Source organism: Neophocaena asiaeorientalis, unplaced genomic scaffold (assembly GCF_003031525.2).
Source record: "Neophocaena asiaeorientalis asiaeorientalis breed wild unplaced genomic scaffold, Neophocaena_asiaeorientalis_V1.1 scaffold778, whole genome shotgun sequence".
NCBI classification, from domain to species: Eukaryota; Metazoa; Chordata; class Mammalia; order Artiodactyla; family Phocoenidae; genus Neophocaena; species Neophocaena asiaeorientalis.
Genome location: NW_020176499.1, coordinates 448,644 through 471,214, shown reverse-complemented (window position 1 = coordinate 471,214; position 22,571 = coordinate 448,644). Strand labels below are relative to the sequence as shown.

General features: G+C 37.6%; 1 protein-coding gene and 1 non-coding gene across 5 annotated transcripts in view; both read right to left on the bottom strand.

Annotated features, from left to right (window-relative positions):
- The window catches only part of IARS1 (isoleucyl-tRNA synthetase 1), an 80,480-nt gene extending 59,404 nt beyond the window's left edge, over positions 1 to 21,076 (bottom strand). For 2 of the 4 annotated variants that reach the window (XM_024732957.1, XM_024732961.1), the window contains exons 1-7: positions 20,992 to 21,076; positions 14,235 to 14,360; positions 13,533 to 13,689; positions 13,167 to 13,286; positions 11,197 to 11,279; positions 7,511 to 7,628; positions 3,163 to 3,310 (exon numbers count right to left, since the gene is read on the bottom strand). In XM_024732957.1, coding sequence (XP_024588725.1) covers positions 3,163 to 3,310; positions 7,511 to 7,628; positions 11,197 to 11,279; positions 13,167 to 13,286; positions 13,533 to 13,689; positions 14,235 to 14,353 — 745 coding nt within the window. In that variant the 5' untranslated portion in view covers positions 14,354 to 14,360; positions 20,992 to 21,076. Of the gene's footprint in view, positions 1 to 3,162; positions 3,311 to 7,510; positions 7,629 to 11,196; positions 11,280 to 13,166; positions 13,287 to 13,532; positions 13,690 to 14,234; positions 14,361 to 20,896 lie in introns of all 4 variants that reach the window. The other 2 variants (XM_024732959.1, XM_024732960.1) reach the window with 2 other exon arrangements.
- LOC112391604 (small nucleolar RNA SNORA84) lies at positions 17,835 to 17,967 on the bottom strand. Its single transcript, XR_003001528.1, has one exon. It is a non-coding gene; the product is annotated as a small nucleolar RNA SNORA84 (small nucleolar RNA).
- Positions 21,077 to 22,571: the final 1,495 nt, after the last annotated feature.

Here is a 22,571-nt window from a genome sequence, read left to right as displayed (position 1 = left end):
GAAAAACTGAAAGCTTTTCCTCTAATAGCAAGAACAAGATAAGTATGCCCACTCTTGCCACTTTTATTCAACATAGTATTAGAAGTCCTAGCCAGAACAATTGGGCAGGAAAAAGAAATAAAAGGTATCTAAATTGGAAAGGAAGAAGTAAAACTCAGTATTTGCAGATAATATGATTGTACATATAGAAAACTCAAGACTCCACCAAAAACTCAGAACTAAAAAATAAATGGAGGGACTTCCCTGGTGGCAGGGTGGTTAATAATCTTCCTGCCAATGCAGGGGACACAGGTTTGATCCTTGGTCTGGGAAGACCCCACGTGCCACAGAGCAACTAAGCCCATGTGCCACAACCACTGAGCCTGCGCTCTAGAGGCCGCGAGCCACAACTACTGTGCCTGTGTGCCACAACTACTGAAGGCCATGCACCTAGAGCCCGTGCTTTGCAACAAAAGAAGCCACTGCAATGAGAAGTCCGTGTACCACAACGAAGAGTAACCCCCGCTTGCCATAACTAGAGAAAGCCCACGCACAGCAAAGAAGACCCAATGCAGCCAAAAATAAATAAAAATAAATTTATTTTAAAAAATAAAAATAAATAAATGCAGTAAAGTTGCAGCATACAAAATCAATATACTGAAAGCTGTTGCATTTCTATACACCAATAATGAACTATCAGAAAGAGAAGTTAAGAAAACAATTGCATTTACAATTGCATCAGAAAGAATAAAATATGTAGGAATAAGCTTAGCAGAGGAAATGAAGGACCTAGACACTGAAAAGTTTAAAACATTGATGAAAGAAATGGAAGACACAAATAAATGGAAAAGTGTTCCATGATCATGGATTCAAAGAATTAATATTGTTAAAACGTCCATACTACTGAAGGAAATCTATAGATTCAGTGCAATTCCTATCAAAATTTCAATGGCATTTTTCACAGAAATAGAATAAACAATCTTAAAATTTATGTGGACCCACAAAAGACCCTGAATAGTCCATGCAATCTTGAGAAAGAAGAACAAAGCTGGAGGCACAACACTCCTTGATTTCAAACTATATTACAAAGTTCTAGTAAGCAAAACAGTACGGTACTGGCATAAAAACAGACACATAGATCAACGGAATAGAAAAGAGAGCCCAGAAAGAAACTCACACATAAGACAATTAATTTACAACAAAGGAGCCAAGAATATACAATGGGGAAAGGAGAATCTCTTCAATAAATGGTGTTGGGAGAACTGGACCACTCTCTTATGTCATACACAGAAATTAACGCAAATGGATAAAAGACTTTAACATAAGACTTGAAACCATAAGATTCCTAGATGAAAACATAGTTGATAAACTTCTTGACATTGGTCTTGGCAATGTCCTTTTTTTTGCTCTGACAACAAAAGCAAAGGAAACAGAAGCAAAAAAAAAAAAAAGAAAAAAAATGTGGGACTACATTACACTAAAGCTTCTGCACAGCAAAAGTAATCAATGAAATGAAAAGGCAACCGTCTGAATGGGAGAAAATATCTGCAATCATATAGCTGATATGGGGCTAATATCCAAAATATATAAAGAACTGATGCAACTTGATAGCAAAACAAACAACAAAAAAAACCCTACCAAACCAATTTAAAAAATGGGTAGAAGATCTGAATAGACATTTTTCCAAAGAAGACAATCAGATATCCATCAGGTACATGAAAAGATGCTCAATACCAGTTATATAAGGGAAATGCAAATCAAAACCCCAATAAGGTATCACCTCACACCTGTTAGAGTGGCTGTTTTCAGAAAGACAAGAGACAGCAAGTGTGGGCAAGGATGTGGAGAAGAGAGAATCTCTGCACTGGTGATGGGAATGTAAGTTGGTGTAGCCACCATGGAAAACAGTATGGGAGGTTCCTCAAAAAATTAAAAATACAACTACATATGATCCAGTAATTTTACTTCTGGGTATTTATGCAAAGAAAATGAATACAATAACTTGAAAAGATATCTGCACCCCATGTTCATCACAGCATTAATTACGATAGTCAAATTATGGAAACAACCTGTGTCCATCAATGGATGGATTGATGAAGAAAATATGGTATGTATATATACAATGGAATGTTATTTGGCTGTAAGAATGAAATTTTGCTGCTTAAAACATCATGGATGGGGCTTCCCTGGTGGCGCAGTGGTTGAGAGTCCGCCTGCCGATGCAGGGGACACAGGTTCGTACCCTGGTCCGGGAAGATCCCACATGCCGTGGAGCGGCTGGGCCTGTGAGCCATGGCCGCTGAGCCTGTGCGTCCAGAGCCTGTGCTCCACAACGGGAGAGGCCACAACAGTGAGAGGCCCACATACCGCAAAAACAAACAAACAAACAAAAAAAACCCCATCATGGATGGACCTTGAGGGCATTAGGCTAAGTGAAATAAGTCAAAGAAAGACACATATTATCTCACTTATATGTGGAATAAGAATGAAATCAAAGCAACAAAAATAAACCTCATGGATACAGAGAACAGACTGGTGGTTGTTAGAAGCAGGGGTGTGTATGTGTGTGTGTGGGGTGGAATGGGTAAAGGGAGTTAAAAGGTACAAACTTCCAATTATAAAATAAGGCGTGGGGATATAATTTATAGCATGGCAACTATAGTTAATAATACTGTATTACAGGGCTTCCCTGGTGGTGCAGTGGTTGAGTCCACCTGCCAATGCAGGGGATACGGGTTCACGCCCCAGTCTGGGAAGATCCCACATGCGGCGAAGCGGCTGGGCCCGTGAGCCATGGTTGCTGAGCCTGCGCGTCCAGAGCCTGTGCTCTGCAACGGGAGAGGCCACAACAGTGAGAGGCCCACATATCGCAAAAAAAAAAATAATACTGTATTACATATTTGAAAGTTACTGAGAGAGTAGATCTTAAAAGGTCTCACCACAAGAAAAAAATTCTGTAAATATGTATGGTGATGAATGTTAACTAGACTTACTATGGTGTTCATTTCATGAGGTACACAAATGTTTATTTTGTTGTAAACCTAAAATTAACATAATGTCAATTATACCTCGATAAAAAAAGTAAAAAAAAAAAAGGGAAGAAATGTAAGCTTTCATTCTTTCCCAAAATTCATTAAAATCATTTTATTCATATTGATCATAAGTAACCAGGCTCACACTTACCTTTAATCTTCACATACTGCATATCTGGATTAACACACAGGGCAAGGTTACTAGGTAGAGTCCAGGGAGTAGTTGTCCAGGCAACCAAAGATATATTTTCATCTTCCTCCAAAGGGAAAGTTACAAATATTGAAGGATCTTGAACATCCTGAAATAAAATGAAATAAAGTATTCTTTTACAGATTCCATAATAGTAGACACGGAAGAAAAATGAACTGATCCTAAAGAATAAAATAAACTTTTATTTTCAGAATAAATTGAGCTTTAAAAAAATCTGCCATATTTGTAAAAAGAAAATACAAAGAGAGAAATTCCAAATACATTTTTTACATAAAGAAAATGCTTTTTTTTTAAACATCTTTATTGGGGTATAATTGCTTTACAATGGTGTGTTAGTTTCTGCTTTATAACAAAGTGAATCAGCTATACATATACATATGTTCCCATATATCTTCCCTCTTGCGTCTCCCTCCCTCAAGAAAATGCTTTAATAATTACATTAGTAGTCACAAATAAAACATTTATAGTGTAGCAAGTGGGATACATAAATGAGGTTTCACTATTACAATGATCTATTTTATAACAAGTCCATAAAGAATTAGGTCAATAAAATGACGATTTTGGAAAACAGTGTTATTCTTTATTTGAATTGAAGGGTATATGAGAATTCTTTTCAACTTTTCAGGAAGTCTGAAATTATGCCAAAAATTAAAAACAAACACAATCCTTAGTACACATTCATAGTATGGCCAAAGTGAAAAAAGACAGAAAATACTAAGTGCTGACAAGGATGCAGTGTAATCAGAACTGTCTAGTGGAAGTATAATCCCTTTGGGGTTAGAGTGGGAGGCAATGAACCATGGTCCATGCATGGGTCAAATCTGGCCGTTACCTGTTTTTATAGAGCCCAAGACCTAAGAATGGTTTTGACAGGACTGAAAGATCTGGCCAACAAAGTCTAAAATATTTACTATCTGGCCTTTACAAAGTTTGCCAACTCTTGTACTAGGGCTAAATGTAAGTATACGTTATGACTCAATAATCCCACTCCTGGGAATGTGTATATATGCTCCCCAAAAGACAAGTTCCAGAATGCTCACAGTAGTACTACTGATAAGAGCCAAAAATTGGATATTACCCAAATGTCCATCGACAATAGAATGGATAAGTTAAATACTAGACAGTAATTAAAATGATGATCTACAACTACACACAACATGGATGACTTTCACAAACATAATCTTGAGCAAGAGAAGCCAGATGCAAAAAAAGAACAAAGTGTACAATTCCATTTATATTTAGTACAGAATCAGCAAACAATGAGGTTGGAAGTGAGGACAGTGGCTGCTATAGAGGAGTGGGGGGATACATGCTAAACTGAAGGGACCATGAGAAGGGAGAGCTTTTGACAGGTTGCTTGACAAGGTGGTTCTTTAACTTTATCTGCGTGTTGGCTTCACATTCATTTTGTGCAAGTATATGGAATAGAGTAAGTAAATGGAGGAGCAAAAAAATGTTGTCTTATTAAACCAGGAAATAGGTACTAAGATATAAAAATTATTAATTTTAGTATGTATAGTAATAAACAGAAAAAAATTAAAAAGCCACTGAAGGGAAATCTAAATAAAACATTAATAATGATTTCCTTTGGGTACTGAGATTATAATTTTTTTCCCTCTTCTTTATATCTTCTAGGGCTTCTAAATTTTCCACAATGAGCATAAGCCTCATAAATAATCACATCAACCAGACTTCTAAAAACTAAAACTTTAGACAATATAAAAAATAAATATTTTTATATACCACAAGTTGGTTTACCTTTTGGAAAAGTTGGAAGGACTTTCTTCTGTAACTCAATTTAGTTCCGTACAGCTTGCTCTTTCCCAATAAGAGAATGTATTTATTTACTTATAGAAGAGTATACACTTTGAAAACCCTAGGACCTAACAAGCTATAATGGGACTCTAACATGTAAAAATTTAGTTACCAAACAAAATTCCAGCATAGTACACAAGGATTTATATTACAAAACATTTGGAGCAACACCAATTTTTACCATTTAAAAAGAAAAAAAAGGCTGTGCCCTCTGAACACCTCAAATATCTATCAAAAGAATAAATAAATAAATTGTAATCTGTTATATGAAACACTATACAGCAGTTAAAAATAAACTTAAAGCTACATGTATCAATATGAAGAAACTTTAAAACAATGTTTAGTATAAAAGGCAAGGTGCAGAATAAATACAATGAATGAGATTTAAAAACTTGCGAACAACACTAAATACTGCTTATGGATACTTATATAGATAATAAAAATACGCATGAAAAAGAAACACCAAATTCAGCATAGTGGTTACCTATCAGGATGTGAAGAAGGAAATGGAAAAGAGAAATGTGCTGTAAATAAACAAACTGTGGTATATTTACCTACACAGAAATTAGAACAAAAGATCCAAAACTACACATAATATGGATGACTATCACAAACATAATGCTGAGTGAGAAAAGCCAGAAACAGAAGAATACATAGTGGATCTTTCCATTTCTTCAAAGTACAGAACCAGACAAAACTAATCAGCTGCTATCTGTGACATTTGATGTATTTGAAATCAACAACAACAGATGCATTTAGTGAAACCCATGTTTTGTTTTTTAATTTTTTGGCCACGCCGCGAGGCTTGCGCGATCTTAGTTCCTTCCCCAAGAGGCTGTACTCCTCAACAGGAGAGGCCACAACAGTGAGAGGCCCGCATACCGCAAAAAAAAAAAAAAAAAAAAAAATGAAGTACTTATTTCTATAAAATGCAGAGGACAGAGAAAATGTTAGATTATGGAGATGTAATCATCAAAACTCAGATTGTGGGAAACTACAAGATAATATCTGTTTCCCAAACAACAATTTGCAAGGGGGAAAAAAAAAGAAAAAGAAAAACATAGAAAGAGAAATGGAGACCTACACATTAAAACAGACCTAAAAGACAACTATTACCGTGTATGAACCTTCCTTATGTCTCGATTAAAACAAAACAAGAAAAAACAAACAAAAAAAACCAACTAGAAATAACCTGAGGGAAAAAAAAGGATGCTGTGTATGAGACAAATAGAAATATGAACACTGATGATATCCAGGAGTTAAACAACTACAGAATATTTAATATTAAGAACATTAAAAATGATTGATGATGACTTCTTAAGGTGTGATAATGGTACTCTGGTAATGTTAAAGAAATATTTCTTATCTAGTAAAGATATATAATGAATTACTTATTGATAAAATGATATGTCTAAAACTTGCTTTCGAAAAAGGGTCTGGGAGAAGTAAGTGGAGTGTGTAGATGGGGCAGGATTGACCAAAGAGATTGTAGGGGATACACGATAGGACATGGGAGTTAATTATTCTGTTAATTAATTATTCTGTCTACTTTTGTATATGCTTGAAATTCTCCACGTTAAAGTGTTTTTAAAAAGTAAGCAAATACAGCAATATATTAAGATTTGACAAAACTTAAGTCTTGTACTCAACAGTTAGTATATTATTTTCTACATTTTTATGTGCTTAAAATATTTTATTAAAAAAAACATAACATGAGCACCGCCATAGAAGGGTATTTAGGGGACAACAGGCAGGCATCATCATGCCTACCTCACAAGGATATGCAACGATCCAATGGGATATTGAAAGCATTCTGCAAGACGAAAAGTGCTTTTGAAATCCAAGTGTTAATAATAATGATATGTAGGTAAATACAGTTTGTTTATTTACAGCACATTTCTCTTTTCCAAACCTTAGCCATGAGATAGAATTCCAAACAAATCAACATCCTTTAAAAACAAAGAGGGTTAGATAAACTCAGAAATAAAACACCCCTTGAATATACACACATGAGAATAGATAGTTATTCCTGAAGACTTACAGTCTTTACTATCTCCCTGGATAAGGTAAAGCAGTACACTTTGTAAACAACAGACACGTCTAAACTCTTATACCAATGACAGCAAGTTACTCCATTCATCAAAGATCATAACACATCACCAATCGCAAATCAGATTTTCCTCCAAATACTTTTAACAAATAAATGATATTACAAAGCCTCAGGTGAGGCACAAAAACACCCTAAGCTGTAACCCTTATGAAACAGTGACTGGAGGAAAATAGAGCAGAGCTGGACTTATTAAACAAAGAGAGGCATAAAAATATGGTTAAAACAAGCAAAACCTATCACATTAAGACACATCATTCACATCACTCCCCCGGCAAACGTTCCACACTGGGACTAAGTTACCATGATCACCATAGCCATTTAACTTCTGAGTACATAACTTAACACCAATGACATCTCACATACCCTGTAATTCTGGTGAGATTCAAAGTTGGAAAGTGGAGTATTGCATGCAGTGGAAAAGGGCATGACTTTCACTCCTCTATAAACAAGGCCTTTATCATAGAGCTGTTTGAAGACCCACCTGGCAAGTAAAGAGACAGAATTTTACAATTACATAACCATAATTCTATTTTCCCAAATGCAAACATTTATGCCAGTTTCTGTCTGTAGAGTTTCTCACAGCCAAAGACGTGGAAACACAATGTCTTTCACCTGGTGAATAGCTGGTAAATTACAACAGATCAGTATAATGAGATATTATGTAGACATTAAAAGTGCAAGTAACTGTTGACATGGAAAGGTGTTCATGACTTGATGTTGACTGAGAAAAGCAACTGACACCATACTGTACAATGAGGTACCAATTATGTAAAACTATGTATCAGTATACATATTTACACTTTTAGAGATGCTAAAAAAGTAGATTTTCACCAATATGTTAACTATGGTTGGGATTTCAGACTTTTAAAAAAATTTTTTAAATTTACTTATTTATTTATTTATTTTTGGCTGTGTTGGGTTTTTGTTGCTATGCGCGGACTTTCTCTAGTTGCAGCAAGCGGGGTCTACTCTTCGTTGCAGTGTGCAGGCTTCTCATTACTGTGGCTTCTCTCGTTGCGGAGCACAGGCTCTAGGCACACAGGCTCAGTAGTTGCGGCACAGGGGCTTAGCTGCTCCGCGGCATGTGGGATCTTCCCGGACCAGGGATCGAACCCATGTCCCCTGCATTGGCAGGTGGATTCTCAACCACTGCACCACCAGAGAAGCCCAGACTTCTTGTTTTTCTTAATAGTTTTCTGGTATACTGCTTAAATTTCACTGTAATGGACAGTTTTACAGAGGCAATTTATAAAGTATAAACCACTGGGATTAGGATCAGATATCTCTCCTACAGTCAGTCAAAAACTTTTATTAAACACTTAAACATGTTGCTCTAAGCTAAATGTAGCAAGACACTGGAAAACAGTCATCCCAGGTTCTCCTGTGGTGACTACTCACCTTTCCCAATTGGGTGCCAGAATTCATTTGGTAGGAATCCTTACTTGTCTTTAACTCAGTTTTACAGTTCGATTCCTATGTACTTGGCACAATAAATGAATTAAATTCTCTCCCATTTGTTAAAATACATTTTTATGTAAAACTGTGCAAGTATTTTCATGGTATTCCTTTGGCTTTGGATAAAGCCTAAAAGGTGACATCTTGTAACAAATTTCCCAAGTTTAAACTCAATCTTAAATTATATACTCTGATGCAAGGACATTCACCAGAGACCAGAGGAAAAGTGTCAGATTTGCATCATAAGACCAAGATTCAAGCCTAAGAGCCATATAATTAGTTGTGTGATCTCAAGCAAGTCACAACCACTTGCCTTTACCTCAAAGTGGGTCCTAACCCAATCCACGGGACTTTCTGGATCATCTGAGAAAAATCAAGTGGAAGTACTTTATATACTCAAAAGCACCAACTCAATCTAAATTATCACCATTAAATTAATGTTATCATTTTAAATGTATCTCCTACTATTTTTTAAATATTCACCCTAGGTCTATATGCCTTATTTATATGCCAACATGTTCCTCAGGAATAACTAACATTCTAATAGCAAGAGGCTTTGAAAATGGTTTTCCCCCGATTCAAGTATGTTTTATGTAAATTAAGAAGTCTGATGTAGAGCTATATTGTCCAACATGGTAGCACTAGCCACATGTGCTCATTTAAATTTATTAAAATTAGAAATTCAGTTTCTTGGTCATACTAACCACATTTAAGTGCTAAACTGTCCTGATCTAGAGCATAAAGAGTACCTTCTTTTTCAGAAGTTTAAGAGAAACCCTGCTTTTTAGAATGCCCTAATCATGAGAACTCCAACTACTCAGTGAAATGGGAAGCCTCCCTGTCCAAAGTTTCTGCCATGTCAGAGAGTTTAGTCAGCTCTCACCCTTGGGTACATGGGTCTGGAGATGCACCCACAGGGGCACATCAGAGTCAGAGGGTCTGAGAACTGTCCCACGGTATCTAGCTCCTCAAAGGCAAAGGCACGTGCCAAGCATGTGCAACAGATCTTGACTAATAGAAATGTAATCAGGTAGATAGGACGACAGTAAGAGGCACAAGCACCTACAGTGCAGCACAGAAATATGTATCCTACAAAAGAGCTTTGCAACTCACCTGTAATCATGCATAATTTAACAAAAGTAGGACTCCCTCAAGGCCTGAGTTATATACATAGGTCATTTTGCAACTATTATAATAACTATTTGCCCATTAATGATACATAATGATTCTCAGACTATTGTAGGAGGCTCAGGTTAAATCACCTATCAAGACTGGCATTGGGCTTCCCTGGTAGTGCAGTGGTTAAGAATCTGCCTGCCAATGCAGGGGACATGGGTTCAAGCCCTGGTCTGGGAAGATCCCACATGCCGTGGAGCAACTAAGCCCATGTGCCACAACTACTGAGCCCGCGTGCCTAGACCCTGTGCTCTGCAACAAGAGACGCCACAGTAATGAGAAGCCTGCACACCACAACGAAGAGTAGCCCCCACTCACTGCAACTAGACAAAGCCCATATGCAGCAACAAAGACCCAATGCAGCCAAAAATAAAGAAAATAGATTAAAAGGAAAAAAAAGACTGGCATTGCAACAGTTGTCTTATAATAGTAAAAGGAAGCAAAATTCATTTTGAAACTCATGAAAGTGACTGCATATATAACTTCTCTTAGTAAAAAATTCAAGTGCACATCTCTTAGACTTAATTCCTTCAAACAAACAAACCCATTTCTGAAACCTAATTTTCCTAAAATTTGGTACTAATTAATTTGACAAAAAAACCTTGAACTCACATCAGGCCATTTATATTCTTCATTTATTTTACTTAGTGTGAAGAGTTGTATGTTCTGATACAGAAATACTAATGAAATTGATTACAGGTTGCTGCTCAATCTGCTAGGGCCATTAAGTACTACAGAACATATGGATAACCTAATACCTTTCTAGAATCCAAAATTTACTGAATTCAAAAATAAACCTAGGGGTGGAAGGGGCGAATAGGTGGAGTACAGTGGAATTTTATGGCAATGCATAATTCTAGAATTATGGATATATGTCATCACACATCTGCCCAAATCCATAGAATGCATAACAAGAGTGAACCCTTATGTAAACTCTGGACTTTGCGTGATTATGATCTGTCAAGGTAGGTTCATGAATTGTAACAAATGTACCACTCTGGTGGGGGATGTTGATAATGGAGGAGGCTATGTATGTGTGGAGGCATTTTTTTGCGTACATGGGCCTCTCACTGTTGTGGAGCACAGGCTCCGGACGCACAGGCTCAGCGGCCGTGGCTCACGGGCCCAGCCGCTCCGCGGCATGTGGGATCTTCCCGGACCAAGGTCCGAACCCGTGTCCCCTGCATTGACAGGCGGACTCTCAACCACTGCGCCACCAGGGAAGCCCCTTCTTTTATATTTTTAGAGCATTTTTAGGTTCACAACAAAATTAAGTCTTTAAAAACAGAAACAAAACAAATCCATCCCCAAAGATTTCAGATAATTGTGGATCTGAAAACAAGTGGATTCATGCTAGAGCACCTCTACTAACTAATATAACAAAATAGTCATTATATTTCAACTTCAAATAAACTTACCAGACAGATTCCATGAATTGTGGATAGAGAGTTTTGTAGTCATTGTCAAAGTCAATCCATCGGCCAAGTCTGGTAATAGTAGACTTAAAAAATATGAATATTAGAGTTTTTAGACAATGGTATTTGTTATTGTATAGCTATTTGTTTTACTTCTATTATCACTACATATGATGATTTTGGAAAAACAGAACCATCAATGGTTCCAGTAGATGTATACTGTAAATAACACATTTTGCAAGGTTAAGAACAAGTTTTCTTGGCATTCATCCTATATGCAGGGAATGTTATTTACAAGTATTAACATTCTTTTATAAAAGTCTACCAAAACTACCATTTGGCAAACACACGTCTAACTGTTGCTGGCATGAATCATCAATGGTTGCTAAAATTACTGAGTCATAGTATGATAAGAAACAGGGTACTTACTAATTACAAAGGAAAAACTGCAACTTTACAATGGAGAAACCTGACAAAATCACCTTAGTGAACAAAGTGAACAACACCAATGAGACTTATCAGCATCACAGGCCTTCTGATATGATAGACTGAGAAGGGGATGATGTTACTTCTGAGGAATTCTTGCCAAAAATGTATAACCTAAACTGAATCATAAGGAAACATCAGACACCGAGGGACTTCTTACAAAATAACTGGTCTGTATTCTTTAAAAGTGACATGGTCATGAAAGACAAACACTGAGGGAATGTTCCAGATTGAAAGAGACTGAGGAGGTATGACAACTAAATGCAATCTATGCTCCTAGATTGGATCTTGCATCAAAAATAAAAATCAGTGGGACAACTGGTTAAATCTGAACAAGGTGTATAATATTGTATCAATGTTAATCCTGCTTTTGATAATTATACAATAGTTATTAAAGGTGTTAGCTTTTGGGAAGTGGGTGATGGGTATAGAGGCTCTTCATATCATTTTGGGGGGAGAAAAAATAAAAAGAACCCATATGCATGTTATAATCATCAGGATTTTCCCCTACTGGTGACCAAGCAAGAAAGGTAGATTAAAGAAAGTTAGGTTAGGAGAAAATTGAGGAGCTTTGATTTTTAGGTTGATGAAATCAGATTTCATTCAACAATGAAGATAAGTTTTGAGCAGGAAGAGTACAATGAACAGTCTTGAGAGAAATAACTTGGCAGGCTAAGTGGAAGGAACATGAGCAAGAGACCAATTGGTAGGTAGATTCTTATAGAAATAAAGACAATGGTGGGTGAGAGACTAGGTTGTAGGAATGAAAAGAAATGTATAAGAGATACTTAGTATAAGAGATACTAAGAAAGGCTTGATAGGATTTGACATTTGAATCGGTCATGATGATTAAAGCTTGAAGTCTGGAAGACTGAGGGAATTCTGAAGAATAGCAAATTTGACAAAGTGGTAAGATAGTAAAGATGGAAAAAAATAAAAGCCAGACATGTTTTTAAGTTGTATATATATATATTAATCTGAGAGCCACTGAGGAAAGGGGGAGTTGAGGACCTTTGTTCCTAAGCACATCAGAATAAGAGAGGACAAGAGCTCTGCCGGCACCAGATGGTTACTAAAATATACCAGTTGTGGGAGCTCTATAACAAAGAGAAGCAGTGGGCAAGATGGGAATCAATATAAAACAATGGGTACAAATGTGAATTGTTTTTAACATCTGAATTTTTTTATTGCCAACATTCAAGTTAATCTATTTGCTAGGACAGCATGATTCCTGTCATATACTGTGGGTAGGTAGATTAAACATGGAAGACCAATCAAGCACATAGAAATCAGAAAAGAGAGGGTTCAGTTTAAGCTAACAGTTTAAGTAATGGAGTTGAAGATGGAAGCTAAACACTCCTTTAAAGAGGATTATCAACCCCTCTTTTGGGCACATATCATAAAAAGCACAAGGAACCATAAAACATTTCAACCCCCATTTAAAAGCTAGAGTTTCTTTTCATTCTCCTTAAAATAACCAAAAATACCTTCCACTCAGTAGAATATCGCATCACAATTGCTCGGCACTGACTGTTATATTCTGCAATCCCCAATCTGGCTACATCCTCTGGTCCTCTGATTCCCAGTGTCTTATCAATTTCATATTCCTGAAAATTTGCAATAAGATTGTTAACATCCCTGCCCTATGAAGCAAATGCAATTCGACAAAACTAGAAAACAGATTAAAAAAAATTAGTTCTCAGAAAATCTACAGAGAAAATGAACTATAAATAGTATTATAAAAATGAAGAAAGTCTGATTATAGCAAAAATTCATACTTTAACATATTATATAATGAAATATAATGCTTATTAAAAAATCAAAACATTATAAGGCTGGTGACTCAAACATACCACAGGTAAACCATGACAATCCCATCCAAATCTTCTGTCAACGTGAAGCCCACTCTGGTGAGCATATCTTGTAACTATATCTTTAATTGTCCCTGCAAGTATATGTCCATAGTGAGGCAGTCCAGTTGCAAAAGGAGGCCCATCATAGAAGGTAAATCTAAGAGGTAATAAAAATACGTTAAGTTACTTTAAAACAGATAGCAAAAATTTAGGACAGCATTTTTCTATAGATAGCTCCTGTAATTGTAGAGCCTTTGGGGAGAAGAAAAGCTGCGAGGCTAGGAAACTCAGACATAACTGATTATGTATCTACTGTAGGCCCTGCCTTTAAAAAAGCTAATTATGACAGAGTTGGAGAGACCTGTATTGGACCATCCATCCTTCATTAATTAGTTCCATGATATAAGGGAAATTATTCACCCTGATCCTGAGTTATCTATAAAATAGGGCAACAAACACCTATGATAAAATTTTTGAGCACAGGAGACACATGATGAAAACAGTAATTAAAGAAAGGACTGGTCTTTAGGTGAATGAAGACTAGAGGCAGGAAGTACCCCAATAGGAGGCTATTACACTACTAGTCTAAATGCTTAAATGAGGGTAGTGATAATGAGAAAAATGGAAAGGAAGAGAGTGACATATAAACTCTATTCGGAAGACCTCTTATTCTTAAAGACTCTACCAAAGAAATTCACATACTTTGGCCTATGTTTTGATTGCTTTAAGCATTCCTGAAAACAATTAAAGTCGGACCAAAACTGCAAGATTTTCTCTTCTTCAGCAGGAAAATTGATGTTTTCTGGAACTTGTTGAACCATTTTGTTACTGCAAGAGAAATCAAATTTATTATTCTCAAAAGAGAAGTCTAGGAATAACAGAGTACCATACATTAAAATAGATGTACCTATCACTAGCCATGATACTACCTGGTACTTAAAAAAAATTCCCCTTTTTTTAAGGTAAAGTTCACATACTGTAAAGTTCACCCTTTTAAAGGATATAATATGGAACTTCCCTGGTGGTCCAGTGGCTAAGACCACACTCCCAATGCAGGGGGCCTGGGTTTGATCCCTGGTCAGGGAACTAGATCCCGCATGCCACAACTGAAAAAAGATCCCACGTGCCGCAACGAAGGTCCCGCATGCTGCAACTAAGACCTGGCACAGCCAAATAAATAAATAAATATTTTTTTAAAAATAAAGTGTACAATTCATTTTTACCTTTTTTTTTTTTTTAAAGTATATTCACAAGGTTGGTCAACCACCACCACTCACTACTTCCAGAACATTTTCTTCACTACTCCCACTTCTGCCCTCCAAGAACTTGTACACATTAGCAGTCACTCTCTATTCTCCTCTTCCCCAGCCTCCTGGAGACCATTAATCTGCTTTCTGCCTCTCTAGATTTTCCTATTCCGGACATTTCACATAAATGAAATTATGTATATACAGCCTATTGCATCTGGCTTCTTTTACTTAGAATTATGTTTTCGAGGTTCATCCATGTTGTGATATGCACTCATACTAGATTGCTTTTTACGGCTGAATAATATTTCATCATATGGATATGCCACTTTTTGTTTATCCATTCATCAGTTCATGGACATTAGCATTGTTTCCACTTTTGGACAGAGCTGCTATGAATATTCATGTATAAGTTTTTATGTGGACATGTGTTTTCAGCTCTCTTAAGTAAATACCTAGGAGTACAACTGCTGGGTAATATGGTATTATGTTTAACTTTTTGAGAAACTGCCAAAATGTTTTCCAAAGCTGCTGTGTCATTTTACATTCTCCCTGCAGAGAATGAGATTCCAGTTTTTCTACATCCTCACTCCTTATCGTCCATCTTTGGATTATAGGAAATCCTAGTGGGTATAACATGGTATCTCATTGTGGTTTTGATTTCCATTTCCCTAATGATTAGTGATGTTGAGTTTATTGGCCATTTCATACCTTCTTTGGAGAAATGTCTATTCATCCTTTGCCCATTGTTTAACTGGGTTGTCTTTTTACTGCTGAGTTGTAAGAGTTCTTTATATTCTAGATAAAATCCCCTTATCAGTTACAGGATTTGCAAAAATTTTTTCCCATTCCGTGGCTTGTTTCTTATTTTCGTCATGGTATATTCTTTGAAGCACAAACACTTTTAATTTTGGTGAAGTCCTGTTTATTTATTGGTTTCGCTACTTCAACTTTTGGTGTCATATCTAAGAGACCACTACAGATAACAAGGTTGTGAAGTTTTAGCTCTTATATTTAGGCCACTGATCCACCTTGAGTTATTTCTGTATATGGTATGAAGTAGAAATATATGGTACCTTTAAATTTATTTCAGAATCTGTGTCCAATTCACACTCTTCACTTATTCTACAACTACAGTATAACATTTAGTAATTGCAGACAACACACTTAAAAAAAAGGAAAAGAAAATCTTGGCAATTCTGTCTAATGATACTAAAAATTCATTAATAATCTGAAAAAATAAATCTCAAAGTAGGTAAAAATTTTTACCTACATTCACAGGACAGAAAGCACTTCTGTTGAATCAACCTAATCTTTCTGAGGGAAACAGGCAAAACCTAAAAAAATTTTAACGCTAAAAAGATGAGAATCACATTCAAATAATTCCTAGCTCATTCTAATTTTACATTTTATCACTTTTGTTGCTTACTCATGATTTTTGTAAAAGACAAACTCTATCTCTCTCTGATTTAGTGCCTGGTGAGAGAAGTCTTAAAGTATCTTTTTTTCAGAAGTTTGTTAATAACTTCTTTCAGAAACATTTGATCAGTCGGGGCTTAACTATCTAGTGAGCATCCTCGAGCCCATTCCTCCTCAAAGCCTATTTATTCTCACTTTATAATTCTAATAAGGTTGGTGACCAGATTTCCAAGCCAACATCAGATTAGAAGGGGACAGAATTGCTAATAATGAGAAAACAACAGAGTAGGTGGAAAATCTTAAGAACACAAGAACTGTAACACTCTGGGATAACTGACTCTAGGAGCAAAGAGACTTACATACCTCAACCAATTCTGAAAACATCAAAGCCGAAGTACAGTAATTGACCCATGTCATCAAAAAAAAAATTTTTTTTATAAAAAACAAATAAAAAATAAATTTATGTATATAAAGCAATGCTAGAAATTATGGAATTTCAAAGACAAATATAGTCTTACTATGTTAACTAATTTCTACTCTATTTTATTTGACAGAGAATGTGAAGAGACTAACCAAAAGATTAACCATAAAATGGCAAATACACACATTGATTAAAAATAAAATTAGGGAATCTAAAAATTATATGGAAATTCAGGATCAGGGAAAATTTAAATCATGCAGCTCCTATGCTTTTATGAATTAGCAACACTGATTCAAAATATGACTGTGAGCTTCCTAGCAGCCAAGACAAGGGATAAAAAGTTAAAAGGATATTGATTTTGCACATAAGAGAAAAATCTATAAAAAATGAGATTTTTGCCACCGAGGTCTGAGTCACACATGGAAATGAGTGATCTGTTTAATAAACATTTTTAACATCAGAAAAAACATTTTTTTTTTAAGTTTGTTACAAGCGGTGTCTTTCCTTTTGTCCCCCTGTCATTTATTTTTGAGATGTGAGAGTACCTTTGAGTTTTTTATAGGAAAAAAATAAGGAAAGAACAGGTGGGCCATTTAACTCAACTATCCATTTCTGATTAGGGTGTTCCATTAAATGTTATTAAACAGAAGTTGAAAAGCATTTTGGATCTTGAGTTCTTGTTATAATTTCCAGCCTTTGAAGGATGGAGAGAGGTGTCAGTCTGTGCATTTACTGATTTAGTAGGAGTCCTACTGGTTCAGTGACAACCTTACTAGAGGCCAATTGAAACTTAAGGGGTTACATCTGAAGACTAACAGATCTTTAGATATCAACATACTTATTTCTGTCACCCCCTAATGCTTGTCAAGGCTGGTCCTATGATTGCCAGCATCTATGGAAGTTGATTAGAGCAGACTCACCAGCCCCACCTTGGACTGAGGAATCTGAACCTGCTTTTTAACAAGATCCTAGGGGATGAGCATGCACATCAAAATTTAAGTCATTCTCTTAAACTGTTCTAACCATTATTCTGGAATATCTATCTGAACTTTTTTTTTTTTTTGAGAAAATGAGATTTAAGCTTTCTGTGAAGATGGTTTTTAACTTTTATAAAATTTTCTAGAGAGCCTCTACTCCCCCCAAAGATTAAGAACCACTGCATTATTAGGCCAAACACAAAGACCCATGTAATGGTACAGACTATTCCAGGAAGAGCCATGTATCAGTGACCGGGCTATGGCGGCTGCTGAGGAGAAACGGCCCCCATGCATAAATCACAGGATTGCTCTGGCCCCTCACATCCACTGGAGAGCTGTACCTGCACAACAGCATCCAGTAACCACAGGGCTCTTGGGGGAAAGGGGGAGCAGAAAGAAGAGGGAGATAACCCTACCAGGTCAGGCTCAGGGAAGCAACCTCCTCTTCTTCCCTTTAACTATAATCCAAGGCCACCACTATCTCCCTTATTCCATGACTCCTGCAGACCTCTTTAGCCTCAACTTCCTGTTCAGCAATTTCTAGATACCCTCCTTCACCTTTACTTGTATTTACCTCCACAGATCTTGGAAAAGCATACCAAAAACATTTTTGTTTAAAATAAACCTCATGATCTTCCTTGCCACACTTGCTCCCATTTTTAATTCCACTGTACTAGTAGTTCCACTATTCCTTCCCATTACCTGAAATTTCTGAGTTACCCTTAATACTACCAGATGATCCCCATATCCAGGTGATCACCAAGTCATGTGGGTCTGACTTCTAAGTCTATTTCTCTATTTCCTCTTCCTCATTCTCAGGTCTTCATAATTTGTTACATTAAGTCAAATTTAACCCAAGAGGTGGGTCTATCCTATTAACATATAACCCAGAGATTTACTTACACAAATGTATAAAATATGTACAAAGGTATCAACTGAAGCGTTTCTATAGACAAATATCTGAAAACAACTTAAATATCCATGAATAGATAATAGACTATTATCTAGATAAAATAAATTATGGTACATCAATACCATGCAGGCATTAAAGATAATAAATCATAATATATCAAATATATATATTCCTTATACATACTGAGAAAGAAAACAGCAAGTCACAGTTATAGCAATTTATACTATGTGTATTATAGTATAAATTATAGCAATTTATAAATTATAGCAATTTATACTATGTGTATTATATTATATACTATGTGTATTATAATATTTTCAAGAGATTAAAAATACACTGAGTCTATGTTTAAGTAATTCTGCATTTAATTTAGAAGGTTACCCACCAAACTTAACAATGGCTACCACCAGAGAATAGGATTAGATGAGGAAGGCGTGAAAGAACAGATTTTTATTTACTTCATATTACTCTGTCTTGATTATTTTTGAGTATGTATTATCATAAAAAGTTTAAAAATAAAGGGAAAAATAAATACTATACATCCTACACACCACCTTCCTAATAGAAAAGTTCTGAAAGTATCACTCTGTATTAAAAAAAGAAAAATGCAATGGTTCCTCACTCCCAATGGTTTCTGTAGAGACTTTTCAGTGGGGCAGCATGATCTTACCCACAGTTACTACTCCTGGCCTTTACTCTTACAAAACTCAAGCTCCAACTACATCACATTCTTGACGTTGCTGAGAAACAGAACTGCTTTGCTGACATACTGCTTTGCGTTCAGGCCCTTTCTCCAAATACTCTAGCACTGCTTAGCTTAAATGTACTCTGCTCTATGGTGATTTACCAATCCCCTTTTTACAAAACTAATATCCCCCTCCCCAGAATCTGCTCCTCTCCTACACATTATGGTTTATTTGTACTGCATGCCCATGTCTCTCCAACTCAACTGTAAACTTATTGCTGGCAAAAGCATTTTACTGTCTAACCTCTTACTGTCTTACCATGTGCTTACACATGGTAGTGCTCAAAAAGTTTGAACAAATCCGTTTGTCAGCATCCTTAGTTTCCATCAGTGATATTTCCCCCACCTGCCTTTCCAATATCCCACTCCGTGGGCTCCTCTTGGCAAGGATAATGGTTAAGAGGGTTGGCTTTGGAATTTGACAGTTTTGGTGCCACAACTTACTATGTGACTTATAGGAAAAGTTACTCAACCTTTAAACCTCAGTTCTGCCACCTGTAAAATAAAGTTTGTAAATACAATGCTAATTTAACGTTAAGTGAAATAATGGCTATCTGAGCAATCACATGTCATCTACGGAAATTATTATCATTACTCCTTTGTCCACAAATTCTACTCTATTGCCTTTGCCCAGTCACTATATCATCTTTCCAAAAACATTTAAGAGTGCAATCTGCATTTAGCTGCCTTCTCTTCCCTATAATTCACTCTCTAATCACTTATGAAGAAGATATACTGTCCACCATTTTACTGATATTTACTTTGTAAAAGTTCATCGTATTACTTAGAAATCCCTAAAACAATTGCTTTGCCTATAGTTTCACTCTTCCTGACCTCTCTGCAACACCTGAATGAATGCTAAAAGTAATACTGTCAAACCTAATAAAAAACTTATCTTCCCTTCTGGATTCATTTCAAACACCACTTCACTCAAGAAGGAAACCACAAATTCAGTAAGGCTGGAAGCCAAGCATCATCTTCCACTTGTTCCTCACACGAAACTGCAGTGACTACAACTTCTCCTGAATCACACACACTTTAAAATCCTGCTATACATTATACTACAGTCCCCTGCACCATATCCCCAAGTTCCTACTTATCTTCAAGGCTCCAAACCCACTGCAGTTCCTGAGAAGCCTTCTCCTTCTCCCACCTCAAAATCCCACTTAGGAACTGTCTTCCTCCTCTGTGCAGTTGGAATACTGTATTATTAGACTGTGTAAGAGCCGAGAACGGGGACTTCCCTCTAATCCCAGGCACCCAGCAATAAATGCCCATTCGTGGGAGCCTAAGACTTGATTTGTTCTTATGAATACCTAGACTTCCAAGTAATTTCGTCCACCTTCTGAACTCCAGTAAGCTCAATCACACCAAATTCTGAGAACCACCCAACAGTTCAAGTGTTACCAGGATACCAGGCTAAAGCTGAGGAACTTCCAAGGGTTGTAATCCTCGGTCCGAGAGCTAAGCCAGGATTGGTACCTGGTTCTGAGTTCTTTCGCCCCACTTAGACCTCCTCCCAATGTTTTCTTTGGAAACGGATATGCTCGTAACTTACCCATAGCCCAAAATAAACATTAAAAAAAAAAAAATCTTGTGTACCGGAGGGACTGTGGATCCCAGTGGGCAGTAAGGGGCGTACCTGAGGGGCCCGTGTGCAGAACAGGTTGACCTGAGGGGCCCCGCGGGCAGGATGGGGAGTACCTGAGGGGCCTCCGCAAGCAGTACCAGGCGTACCTGAGGGGCCTCCGAGCCTGAGTACGTCGGAAGGAGCCGCGTCTACGCCTTGGTCAAGTCTAGAGGTGATGCAACGCCCCGAAAGCGTGAGGCTAAGAGGAAGTGGCCTGGTTTGCACCGGCCAATCAGCGCCCGTCGTTTGGCACCCGTAAACAAGCCGGACGCCGATTGGCCGCGTGCGTTCCAAGTCACGACCACCCGACCAGGCGTTGCTCTGTGCCCTGGCAGGCTGTGCGACTCCGTGGCGTGGCGGCGACGCGCTGCATCCTTCACGCAGCTAGGGCGACGGTGGTGGACACGACTATTTTGTGGCCTCCGGGGTGGGGACTGACTGGGAAGGGCACGGAGAGGAGGCTGTTGTGCGTCCTGACTGGGCGTTGTTACACAGCCTTTGTCGGTGTTCACTGTACACAAGACGTAAATGCATTTCACCAGGGGTTAACCAAATCCAACGATAGTAGCCTCAGTAATTATACTGCGGGGCCGTGAGTGCGCAGTCTCAAGGCTGCTTTACTAGATGACTGTTAAGGAAAGCCGCCCTAGGCACTAGGACTATGTTTTCTGGTGTAGTGGAGACCTGCACCAAACCACCTTGGAGTCTTTAAAAATGCAGAGCCCTCGGGCTTCCCTGGTGGCGCAGTGGTTGAGAGTCCGCCTGCCGATGCAGGGGACGCGGGTTCGTGCCCCGGTCCGGGAAGATCCCACATGCCACGGAGCGGCTGGACCCGTGAGCCATGGCCGCTGAGCCTGCGCGTCCGGAGCCTGTGCTCCGCAGCGGGAGAGGCCACAACAGTGAGAGGCCCGCGTACCGCAAAAAAAAAAAAAAAAAATGCAGAGTCCTAGGGCATAGACTAGGCCTGCTAAGTGTCTGGAGGTGGGTCACAAAAATACAAATCTTAACACGCATCCTGGATAATTCTGTTGTATACTAAAACTCTTGACCCACCTATCTGAAGAGACCCTCCCGTTTCTCGGGGAAATGCAGAGGCCACAACATGGTCTGCGAGGAGCTGAGGCACTGGTGGTCAGTGGTGTTCAGAGAAGCCTCTCCTTTTATGTCCTTCAGTGCCACCTGCAGAGGTCTCATAAATTTTACTGCAGAAATGATAACAGCCATATGGAGAGATATAACAAAAAGGAAGGAGATGCCTGACAACCAGCTTTAGAATAATTGTTTCCTGTATTGAAAACAAAATTATTTGCATATTAGTCTGCTTACTTATGTATTTATTATCACTGCTGTGAGTCTGCCCAGCACCTTTTGGATCTGCTGGTTAAAAACCAAGGAATCCAGAGCCATGCAAAGGACAGTAGACCTCACCAGAGACTATGATGGAAATTTTAGCCCTTGACAAATTGAGAGTAATTCTGTATGTAACTTCTTAGTGTATCCAATAAAAGGACAGAAAAAAACTGATCTGAGAATATGTATAAGGCATTCCTTGATAAGTTTCAGAACACTTTGATAGTCTGTGTACATTCATTCAAGTCATACATGGTTTAGGAGCACCCTAAAGGGATTAGAGTAGGGGATTTTATGTCCTTGCCCAAAGGGGTGACTCTCCAATAACTTAACTTAC